General features: G+C 41.4%; 1 protein-coding gene across 2 annotated transcripts in view; it reads right to left on the minus strand.

Annotated features, from left to right (window-relative positions):
- The window catches only part of SNX2 (sorting nexin 2), a 298179-nt gene extending 293003 nt beyond the window's left edge, over positions 1-5176 (minus strand). The window contains exons 1-2 of one of the 2 annotated variants that reach the window (XM_069226942.1): positions 4934-5176; positions 908-949 (exon numbers count right to left, since the gene is read on the minus strand). In XM_069226942.1, the coding sequence (XP_069083043.1) occupies positions 908-949; positions 4934-5056 (165 nt within the window). In that variant the 5' untranslated portion in view covers positions 5057-5176. The remainder of the gene's footprint in view (positions 1-907; positions 950-4933) is intronic. The other variant, XM_069226951.1, reaches the window with a different exon arrangement.
- Between the last annotated feature and the right edge of the window lie 7537 nt (positions 5177-12713).

Raw genomic sequence — 12713 nt, forward strand, 5'->3', positions numbered from 1 at the left:
GGGTAGGAACAGAGGTCAATAATTTAACATAAGCAAAATAGTTATAACAGTAACTAGTACCAACCATATCATGCCAGAAACAGGAACCTAGTAGTGAAAAGTAGTGAAAAGTTCTCATCCTCTTCCAAATGGTTGAATCATCCAAACCTAGACTAATGTAAAGTGATTTCATGCACATGTTCATTAAAGGAGGGAAAGCTAGTGTAAATGGAAGGCATACGAACGGGGAATCTTGATTGACAAGTCACTTTATGTTGGCAAGATAACTAAAACATTTAGCTGCTGTTTATTTTAAGTCTAATAGGTAGACTACTGTTACCACAGGTTGCCTTGCTTTGAGAACCAGGTAGCCTATGGCTGAATTCTTAAATTTGCACAGAGATCACTTCTGTCAGGGAGAAATGTTGCTCGTGAAAACCAAGCAGCTTCAATTTAGAGACATGATGCCCTCCGTGACAGCACACTGCAGCAATGAATTTATTGAAGCGTTTTAAGAAAGGCTTTTATCATCCTTGCCTTAATTGAAGGGAAATCTGAATACCCTAAACATGATTAGCGTAGCTTTCTATAACAGTATTAGAGAAAGTAAACGTTGATCCTTCATAAGACGTTGGGGTCTGATATAAACATTGGCAATAAAGAATGTGTTTTGTAAACATATGCATGAGAAACAGAAATTAGTTATTTTCAAAGCCCAACGGCTGCTCTGCTAGAGATAAAAATTAAGAAGGCAATAAAATGAAAACTTGCAGCTAAACATTTCCAGTACATGCCGCACGAAATATACACCTTATCACCCTATTGGGCTCCTTCATTATTAAGACCCCGGAAAGAGACATACACCTACAATTTTAATTAAGTTGTATTGCATATGGAGAAGTTTTTAAGCATATGCCTTTGTACTTACGTGGCAAAGTAGGTCTGAATTACGCAGAGCATTGGCTGACGTCTGCAGCAAGGAAAATGTGAGTTATTCGACATACTGCACTAATAAAGGCAAACTGCATGGTACAAATTATAAAGCACCTTCAATGGCTTTAGCGAGCTAGTATATTTGAAAACACATAGGCAGCGATACACAATTGATTTCAATGCTTTAGAAACGTAAGTGGAGCCTTAAAGAAACATATATACATTCAAATTAAACTAGGCAAAGTGTTATTCATGAACTATCAAGCATAACGTCTGGCATGGAATTTCTAGCAAAACAGATTACTGTCCTCTCTACCTTCTTGCACGCCTATCGTGGTGATAACGATTCATATCTTTTTCTGCGTATGCCACCTCTATTAAAATGGGTTTCCTACACCTTAATGTTGGGTTCTGGCTTCACACAATTGGTTACATCGAAGCACGCAATTACTCAGGCTACACCACCTAAAGAATAGCAAAATGTTCGAGGTTTTATTAAACTCTAACTGCATTCTTGAAGCAACACTTATCATGCCAAAGTGGTCTCATCGCAGAATATAAAACAGATGTGTCAAGGAATTATTCATTATCTTTACCCCATCTGAAACGTACTTAAAATATGTAGGGTTTCTCTTTCCTTCTATCAATTCAAATAATGCTATGGAGCTTTACGGATAGTAATGCCATCCAGAAGAATCTCATACTTTAAATGCTGCAACACAGCACTTAACAGGTAAAAAGTTAGGCAACTTCTGTAAGGCAAAAAAGCTAACTTGTGCAAACCATCAGAAGATCAGTCACACATTATTATATTAAGTATTATTGACAACGCTTGATCCATTTGAACTAAAACAAGTTAATTTTGTTGATACAATATGCGAACATCAAGCAGCAGATAATGGATTATGAAGCAAAAACAGAAGATTCATAATTATGTCAATTACAGAAGAATGAAAAATGTTAGTGTTCCCTCGATAGACATCGGGTAAATCCTTCTGAAAGGGTTTTCTTGGACCATGTGTTAACATGGATTATTTTATGTATAGAGCATGTAACAGAAAAGGTGCATGAATCGTCCAACCGTGTTCTTTGAAGCTAGGTCCCTGGTAAAAAGGCTGGGTATGAGTTTGGTCAAAATAAATGTAGGTTTTGCAGATCACAGTGGAACACTGTGTATCGGTTCAGCATCCAGGAAACTGCTATAAAATACTTGAGAGGTGCCAGCCACAAGTTATCAGTAGAAGCACATGAGAAAACGTATGCAGGCACTTCCCAAGTGAGTAAAAGATGCCAGGACAAGAAATCAAATGACCTTTTAAGAAATACGAGTTAACTATACTCCATAGTTTATCTATACATCTCATCAACAAAACAAAAAAAAGTCTGTAAGTTTTATAGGCACACATGGTACAGGCAGAACCAGCGAAGGGTTTCTGAATGTTATTCATTCAAACATACTAACTACAACTGTACATTTCTAGTTGATATTTGGAAGCAGATGTGCTGCATGAAATAAAAAACGCTACGTTTGGAAAGTACAAATTGAAGTAGTAAAGTGGCTAAGCTTTTGCGTTCAATCAAATAAGCTTCCAGGGCCAGGTTGAGTTCAGTGAGATAGAGGGCAGCTCAGAGTTAGATGAGGAAGTATGTCAGAACAGTGTGCAAAGGAACTGAGGATGTTAAATGTGAAAGGAAGATGTGAAACGTGAAAGAGATATGGGTGAAAGTAATAGACGGAACTTGGGTGACTGTAGTAGTCGAATATAATTATGGACTGGTGTTGGGGCACACAGGGAACTAGGAACAGAGCTTTGGATGTCTCTGATCATATAGATGGCAAACGTTGTGGGCCATATTTCTGCCATGGAGTTGTCCTAATTGATGGTTGACAGATGAGTAAGAGTAGGTGCCCATGAGCTGAAATGGATGACCAGGGAAGAAAGCATACTGGAGCACCCTGTTTACAGACTATTACAAAATGTGGATTAAGCATTTGCCCAAAGTGGGTGATGGGTGTGGAAAGATTTTCTTTTTGTTTTGACACGTTGCACTTTTTGTTTTGAGAAGTTACTATCTAGCAGAATAGCTATGGAGGACATGAATGATCCCAGGCACATGCTGAATCAGACTGTACTTTTTGATTTTAGCAGAAAGAAGAATCGGATGGAAGTAGAAAGGAGTCATAAGGTTGGGGGGGAGACAAGACAGGACATTAAATATCTACAGTTTTATAAGCGTATAATTTTACTGAGTGGAGGGCCAACAACTTTAATCTGGTTGTAAAACAATCAGATGCTCTAGATTAGAGGATGGGAAAAAATAATTGAAAAGAAAACGTGAATCATCAGCAAACAGCTTTTAGAGAAACCAGAGGAAATGATGTGTGAGACAGGTAGCCAACAAGGAGAGAGAGATAGGCACCCCGAATGACCCTTGGTATACTCCAACTGATTGCTGCACCACTTCTTCCAGGTAACTAATAAATGTATGCTATCCAGCTGGCTTGACTTTATTGACAACGCTGTGGCTAGTAGCGCCAATGTATAAAACAAAGTAACTTTACCCATTCTATTTCACCCATATAACCAACCATTTCACTCCTTCCAAGCCATATGAAGCCAATCATCAGGACTGTAGACCGCAGTCACTACTAAACTGACGAGAAGGTTGCGGTTTTTCACTTAAAACGACTTAAATATCATGTTCTCTCAAATGACCATAAAACAGAGAAGCTCCAACAGAACAGCAGACTCAAACAATGGTACACCCTACCCTAATACTACAAAAATGCCCTAATTCCATGCAGCAACAAGGGTCATCGTCGAGTTAATAACAGCCTTCTCCAGAGCACTGTGTGGGTCTTTAAATTCACAAATAAAACCATAACTCAATTGTCTTGTGAGGATAATTTTTGTAAACAACAATCATAGCCTTCATTCCCTCGAATATGCATGTGCGTACTAAGTAGTTTATCTTTCTCATATCTCTACATAGGCTTCACACTGAAGAAACCTACTCTGAGAAGTAAATAGAAGCACCTCACTTCGAGGAAGAACCGCAAAACCCATCTCTTCCATATCAAGAGTCTGGCCCTTTATTTATGTACCACAAAACATCGAGAGGTTTCTCAATGGCCCCTGTTAGTAGCTATATGTTTAGAAGTTTAGAAAGGTGCACGTGTTTTTTGAAAACCAAAAAGAAATACAATCACCAGACTATTTTGGGGAGCGTCCATCGGCCATTTGTCGAAAATATACTCCAATGTGCTAAGCTCCAATGACTACTTGCAGACATTGTTTAACAAGTATTTTACCTATCTAAGTAGCGTTATAAATTGTACTAGCAGCGTAAGCGCTTAGTACTGTCAGCATTTGCTTAATACAGGCAAGGAGGTGTACATGTCTCCAGTGAGGAACAGAGGTCTGGAATCAACATTAATGAATTGTGGGGCCTGTCTGTCATAGTTTCCGATGTGTTTTGGGGCGTAGAAGAGTGGTAGGTTTACAACAGCCCAAGCGCTTGACACCAGTGCGAGGACTGGAGAAGGTAAGGATTGGAATTAAGAAAGGAAAGCAACCGGTGTCTGTCATTAACGGGGTGAGGCATGATCATCTGGTGCAACGTGGCGTGAATGGAGCGTCATTATAGAGGTGGCGAAGAACGTTTGCCGGGTACCAGGGTTGACAGGAAAGAGTGGCTGGCACCAGCGTTGCAAAGAGAACCAGTTGTAAAAGCACGGAGGGGTCAATGAGAATAGCATTACAGATTACAACAATATGGGGGCAGGCAATTAAAAGGACGGCGGGTAAAGCATCACGTAAAAGGGAGCACCCGTCATCAGACTGGGGGAAACGCCCAGCATTGGAAATGAGACAAAGCCTGGCAGTTCAGAGGAAAGAGTTGTTGCAGTGGTTCTGCCCCAGATTGCTTGTCAGCCGCATACACAGACAGTTCTTGCTCCCCTGTGGCACTGACAGCTCCCACTACCCGTTGGCATTAACAGGCAACTATGCCATCTCACCTCCATAGTTGAGACAGTGCTGGCAAACAAGTCTTCGCCGTCCTCGAGCTCTTCGAAGTCAGGGTGCGCCGGCTTCCCGTTGTCACCCCCAAGCAGCGGAGGAGGCTCCCTCTCCGTCGCCATCTTCCGCCGCTATCCCAGCCTCCTGCCGGCGCCGCGCAGACGTCAGGAGCCGCACGCACGCGGTCAGGGGTTACCGCCGGCGCGGAATAGTAAACAGAGATCTTGTGATCCGTGGCGAAGTGACAGCGCAGGCACCCTACTGCACGTGATACGCTGCACAGGAGCAGGCGCGTGTCCAAGCGGTGGCCATGTTAAGGTCAGGCAGTAAGCCAAAAGCTTGTTAAAGTTTTCTGAGGCAAGGGAGTGAATCACATTTGCTGGCTTTTAGGTGTGACGAGGACAGTGTTCTGGGTGAAAGAACCGGGAGAGCTTGAGATAAAGATTTTCAAATGAAAAACTTTGTAGCTGTCGAGAACGAAAGATTCAATTTTATGACGGACTGGCATAGCTGGTACGTTTTCATTATTACATTTATAAGTGACAACAGGATCGGTTCTAGGGTTTTGTGGGGCCCCGTGTAGAACAGAAACTTCTGAGGTCCCTCTACGATGTAAAATCACAGGAAGTGACATCAATCGAATATTAATTTTTGACCTTGTTGAAGTAGCTTTGCAAGAAACTACTTAGTGTCGTTATCACTAAAATAGAAAACATAACCCTCATAAAACAAGTACATATATTTTGAAACAGTAGTAAGTGGAAATACTTTACATTATTCAAAAGGGGTGAAAAAACTAAGCCAGGGTCTCTTCAAAACTGATACAATTACTCCATTGTTCACTGTTTCCAGATTAAAATTCCAAACCAGATTGTCGCAGAGCTAGACAGTGGGGCTTCAAATGACTCCCCAGCTCTCCCTTCACACTAGTGAAATTCAAGATAAGGCATTTGTTTTTCAGCATACACGTCGGACCAACATATACCAATTCATGCTAGATCTAGTGAGTGGCCTAAAAACAGCTGTTGTATCTGGCACTGGTAGGAGGGGAAAAAAAAGTCTTCAATCGAGCTACTGGCCTAAAAAAGGCACATTTTGTAACATATATTTGAATAGAACCAAAATAGATCTGTCCCTGTTAAAAATATATTTTTCAGCTCCTTCAGGAGTGAAGTGTATCTGAACTAGGATTACCTTCAGACATTTTTTCCGGACTGGGAAAAAATATTCTAGCAGTATCTATTCAAGTCCCAGTCGCAAACACCTTAGCTTAATATATATGTAGGGCACCCGCTACTGCCCATCAACAACTATAGGAAGAGAGGGAGGCAGCCCTCAGGGATAATGGCACAGGCTCAACCAAGAATAATGCCAAAGAATCCCCAAGTTCAATCAACATACTCTATTAATATGCCAACCCGACCTATCTCTGAGGTGGAGTCCAACTTTCTCCCAGTAAAAAGGAGGTTACAAACTGGAGGGCATCCTACCAAACCTCTTCTGGGCCTGGACCAGTGTTCCTTTGGGAGAGACCTGAAGGTGGTTTACCAGAAGGTGACAGAGAGCCTCTGTGTCTTAAAGGAGGTAGATCGAGGAGGCGGAAACCATGAGAATTGGGTAAAAAGGGCTGAAGAAGATGCTTCTCTGACCTGCAAAAGTTGTAGCAAACAACAAAACACGCAGATTGCAAAAGATAAGAAGAGGAAATGGCCCAAATGTAATACACATGTGGTCTGGCTTATATATTGGCTCGCAGAAGCACCCATGCCTGGATCACATTGAGTATCTCAACCCAGCAATTGCTCCTAGAATCCATTTGTAAGAGATGCAAAGAGCTGAACTAACTGGGAAATATACATAGGAGATGGCTACAAAGGGAAAACAGTTTGTGGCAATAGAAAAAAACTGTCAAAGCTATACTGGGAGACAGTCACTAAAGAGATTCAGTAAAGCAGCAAAACATAAAGGGCTTACTATAGTAGACTTTGTGCAGTTGGCAGCTTTATGCAAGGACATTTTACAATGTTGGATCGGTAGGTTGAGGGAGTTGGTGGTTGACTTGCAAAATAAAGCTAAAGTAGCGAAAGTAGTGTTAGGGACTTACAGTTTTAAAAAGTCCCTAATATTTGAAAAGGCACTTCCCAAATTGCTAATGGGCGAGAACCATGCTACTAAACTCATATATATGCTAAGAAGTGAAAACTAAATTGTGCCTGCCCTCAGGTATCTCAGTTGGATCATGGCTAAACAGATAATTGAAGATAAGATCATTTTCATTATCCACAAGTCACTCCTCAGGTATCTAATCAAACATTTTTGGTCTTCTAACCTCAAATGCAAGGTCTGCCTCCAAGAATCTACTGGGTACCTACTCACATAGGCTCAGCGTTTGGCAGATCACTCCATGTGAATTAATGTACTGTATGGAATGCCCTCTCACTCCTCAGGGGTCCTCCACCATCACACAGCACGTTTCCTCTCCTCCTACAGGAGGCCAATTCTAACTGTGCTCCTGAAAAGCAGCCATTTTCCCTGGCCTCTCTGTCACTCCCAGAGGTTTGGGAATATTTGTTGTGGGAGGAGGCACACACTGGTTGTACATCATACTGAACGGGCCGTTTGTCATTTTGCACATGACAAAGAGCCAGAACAACTAAGCCACAAATTCAGAGTACCACCCCTCAGGAAGACACTAAACAAGCACTGAGGGTTTAAAAAAATGCTGGGATGAACAAAAATAAAGACAAAAGAAGTCGGAGAGCAGATTCTCTGCATCCGGATACTTGTGAAAGAAGATATAGGGCCTCATTATGACACTGGTGGTTATGAGACCACCAGGGCGTGGTGGAGGTTAGACCATTGCCAAAGCAGCGGTCCGGCCTCCATATTACGACCCTGGCGGATCTTGACTAAACAGATAATTGAAGATAAGATCATTTTCATTATCCACAAGTCACTCCCCAGGTATCTAATCAAACACTTTTGGTCTTCTAATCTCCAATGCAAGGTCTGCCTCCCTGAATCTACTGGGTAGCTACTCACATAGGCTCAGTGTTTGGCAGATCACTCCATTTGAATTAATGTACTGTATGGGATGCCCTCTCACTCCTCAGGTGCCTGCCTCCACCATACATCCACTTTCCTCTCCTCCCACTGGAGGCCAATTATAACTGTGCTCCTGAAAAGCAGCCATTTTCCCCGGCCTCACTGTCACTCCTGAGGTTTGGGATTATTTGTTGTGGGAGGAGGCGCACACTGGTTGTACATCATACTGAACTGGCCAATTGTCATTTTTCACATGATAAAGAACCAGCTGGCTTTGCGAGCACAGTCAAACTGACTCTGTGAACACCAGCCTTAAGGTTTCAGCAGCCTTTTGAGTTGTGCACTAGTGGCCAAGCCAGCTCAAGCAAGGAGCCCATTTTATCAACAGTAATAAAAAATCATCTCACCAACTGGACTGACCATGAGCCTGTTTGTTAATTGTGGATTCTCTGTATTTCTTACATGGGCCTAGCTCCTTTCATGGGCCTCGCCGCACTAAAATCTTGCAGGATGGGCTAATGTAATTATGCAGGACTCTTTGGGCACACATAGGTATCACAAGATTTATTTGGATATTGGTGGACTATTATTCGTAGAAGACGTTTTTTGGTGTTTCATCCCACTACACCATGCTCTAAATCAGTCCCTTACAAAAAAAGTAGCTAGCCTAGCTGGATAAGGATCAAATTGGGTATGAATAATGTTACATACTATATTTGAGTTCCAGTGCCTATAGCACCTCCTGGAGTAAAGTTTGACTACTCATTATTGCCACCTTTGGGGAGACAAGTTTCTAAAAGGAAGAGCTCTTAACCAAATGAAATAGTTCTGAAACAGCAATCGTAACTAATGGTATCCACCACAGATACTGACACACACTCACCTATTGCCCTGACCCAAAGAAAAGGTCTCACAATATACTTTTTCTTTTTTCTTTTTACATAAAAATATTGTGGGCATTGACTCAAAAAAAGGTATCAAATAGATGTCAGAAGATGCTGAGAAGTTTTGAGCCCACTGAAAGTTTTTGCATAGAGCAATGGTCACAGCTTTTTCTATTTTTTTTTTCACATTGGTAGGAACCGATGACGAGGCAAGCAAGATATTGCAAAGGGAGATCAGGGCAGGAGCTGTCATCTCTAGATCTCCGGTCAGCACGTGCATGAAAATGTCCTACTAAGAGTGAGATTTAAGAGAAAGTTCAAGAGGAGTGAACTCAACCAAAGCAAAGGCAGTAGTGGTCTTTGCCCATCACACAAAGCTATATGAAGTGGTTCAAAAATGGTGCTCTCTCTCAGAGGTTAAACTGCCTAAGACCTCCTTTCCCACTAGATTTCAATAAAAAAATATAGCTAGTCCAAGATCGTCTCCCTATGCAGCCTAGGGCAGTGGGAAGAAGGAGAGCCGGCTCTGCAGGCTTGGTGGAGGAGCTGCTTGGGATCCCATGCACCCTGCAACCACTGCCTTACGTGCACTCCATGCAGCTGCAGGAAAAAGAGTACTGGCATCTTCTTCAGTAGGATGTGGGGCACACTACAACATCCTCATACCAGCTGTTGGTAAGGAAAAAGTTAGGGCAAGACAATATTCTGACATGCGGAAGGAATCAGGAAAGTAAAATACTAATGAAGGGATACTGGAGAAGTTAGGAATGTTACAATTGGCATCCCACTTCAGTGTGATGGATCCCTGAGGAAGGCCTCTGTAAAGTGCAAAACGCATTTGCTGGGGTGACATTGCATTTGTATTATATGGTGAATATGAACAAAGAATGAAAAAAAAAAACAGTAAATGAATTGGCCTTTCTGAATGAATTAATGGACTGAACATGGACTGTCAATATTTTTGATTGTTACAAAGATTGAAAACATGTGGGATATAGCGATTGCAATATTGAATCCTTTTTTTATTGCTCCTCTCGCATGTGTTGATTTAGAGGTCAAGGGGAGTAATAGAGTAAAAAGAGAGCAGGCTGAAATTCAGCAGGCAGAAACATTGAGGGTAATTCAGGATCACAACCCTTTGTGAAGGATGACACATGCATCTTAAAACTAAAAGTTTGTTTTATATTTTTTACATAGATAATAAAGAGATAGGCAGTTGAAAACTTCAGCAGATGGCTCAACAGACTTAGCAGGACACACTGGTCCAAATACTTTTTTAGCTTTTCTCTAGGCTCTTAATTTGTTTTGGTGATTCTGCCCACTTACACCCACCTCTCCTCTCCGTGCTCTACATTTCACCACATCTCTTGCCCAAACTATTATCTACTCTTGCTGGTTTAGTCTTGTTCTATATGCACCTGACCCCTGCATTATCTACTCTTCACCTCTCATCTCTCCCAAGCATCTTACCTTCTCTCTCTGATTCTGCCACTCTTACATCCATCTTTCAGCCCCTCTTTCCGATCCTGTCATCTTTCCACCCAGCCTCTCACCTTCTCTTGCCTCAACTCTTTTTGCTTGTTCTGCCCCCTTTGCGTCAGACTCTCCCTTTTCATCAGCCTCTTCTTGCTGGCTCTGCTTCTTTTACATCCACATCTCCCGTCCATAGGATACTCTTTACCATCCTTCTTCCCCAGTCTCTTTCCTATTTTCAGCTGTTCTCTTTCTTTACATTCACCTCTCTGCTTCCACCCTCCCACTCTCAGAAAGGCTTTTACATTTTACCTTGGCTTCTACTCCACCTAACATTACTCTATTTTGTATACTATTATAGTTAGGTGAACCAAGGAAAGCTAAAGCCAGAGGCATGGCTCTGTTCAGCTCGTTCCATGTCCTCTTAAAACCAGAAGCCCAAAATGAGCCGAGCTTTCAAAAGAGGTGATATGTCCTAGTGACTAAAGCCGCCCACCATGCAACATCGGGAACCAGACTGGCCATTGCAGCATCTTATGAATCCAGGCAAATATCTTTGCTGGATAAAAAGTTACCTGGTCTTTGCTGATTGCAATGTACTCTTACGTTCATGGCTAAAGTTTAAGCTATGTAAAACTGACAAAAGTATAATGCGGATCCTGCCTGTCACTCATGCTCCAGTCTCATGTACAAGAATTAAAGTTTAAGTAACAAGCTTTAATGTCGTAAAGAGATACCCATCTAGTGGCTGAATTGCACAGTGAGAAACTGGAAAACCTATTGGCTTTCCTGCTTGATCAAATTGTGTGATCCTAGGCAAATGCTTTATTTCACCAACCTCCATTCTGTTCATTAATACACATATTAATATAGCACTTTAAATATGTTAATTCAGGATGTGCATTGTGCAGACACATCTTGTGTTTGATGTGGTCAACTATAATTTTGCTCACTGCTTAATAAGACTCTAGTCCACATACAAGTAAATGAACCCTGACATGCATCTTAGTCAGGGTCACTGGCATTTTGCGATTTTGCGGTGCTACATTTTCTGCATTATTATGGATTGGCTGCATTTACCGCATAATGGAACTGCTGCATAATCTACATCTTTTAACAAACATAATTATGTTTGTAGCTCAAACTGATCATAAATAAGCAGCAACATGTTGTTGAGCAGTAGAAAGCCCTTCACAAATGTTGATGGTCATCTTTCTGTTTCTTATAACTGTATTTCAGTAGCTCACTCAGGGCCACTGGAATTATGTGACAGTGCAGCTGCTGAGATTTTCACATAATTATAGATTTGCCACATCTGTCACACAATCTATCATCTGCTGCTTAATCTGCTGATTTTAAAAACATTTTTGTTTCTAGCTCAAATGATTCAAAACTTACTAAAAATGCAGCATCATGTTGCTGCGCAGTGGAAGGCCTTTTGCAAAGTTGGACTGATCACCTTCCTGTTGCTGATTGCTAGTTTTCAGTACTAAACTATTTACCTGGTACTAATTAGGCACAACCAAAGCCCATACAATGTTACTAAGTTAGAAAATGACAAAATAATGAAGTAATACTATTAGAAAATGTGGCGCATCAAGCTGCATAATTTGGCTTTTCTTGCTGCATGATTTACTCAACCCTGCCGTATAACTTGGCCCTCTCTTGCAGCATAATTCCAGTGGCCCTGGTTATACTGATATAAATGAGACGAAACCTTTGCCCAGATGGTAATATCATAGGAAAACTAACAAAATAAATTTCACAACATGTGCTGCATTATGCTGTATAATTTGCTTTTACTTGCTGCGTAAGTCATAAAACTGCTCAATAATTTGATCATTTCCTGATGCATTATTCCAGTGGCCCTTCTCTTAGTTCACTAATACCGTTATCATCAGGGCAGGGGCACAAATGTTTCTCGGTTTATGTTTAAAAACTCTCTCTTTTACTAAATAAATCTCAATGCAGTGATATAATCTAATGTACTAAGAAAAAATGTTTCCAGGTATTAAAGAAATATGCTTTTTTGAATTTTGATGAGCCCCAAAGGCTCGTCGTGTTTATTTGTTGGCTCGCCCACCTTTTCATGCTATCTCTTTCACTTTGCTTCCTCCCAGACTTGCACTAATTTTGTGTGCAATGGTGCTCTTTCCCGTATTTCTTTCTTTTTTGCATCCTAAGTGAGTAGTGCCCTTTGGTGATGGGATATGATTCCTTCTTTTGTTGTGAGCCCTGCAGGACACCTGGCTTTTCATTCAAGCAGGGGCAGGGCTCACTTCACATCTAGGGGCATTTCAATTGTCCATCTAATTGCTATTATCGTGCAGAGGCAGTGATTAATCTGAAGCCCCTACAGACCTTGGCTGGGAGGCTC

The sequence above is a fragment of the Pleurodeles waltl genome, chromosome 1_1 (assembly GCF_031143425.1).
Source record: "Pleurodeles waltl isolate 20211129_DDA chromosome 1_1, aPleWal1.hap1.20221129, whole genome shotgun sequence".
In the NCBI taxonomy this organism is placed as follows: Eukaryota; Metazoa; Chordata; class Amphibia; order Caudata; family Salamandridae; genus Pleurodeles; species Pleurodeles waltl.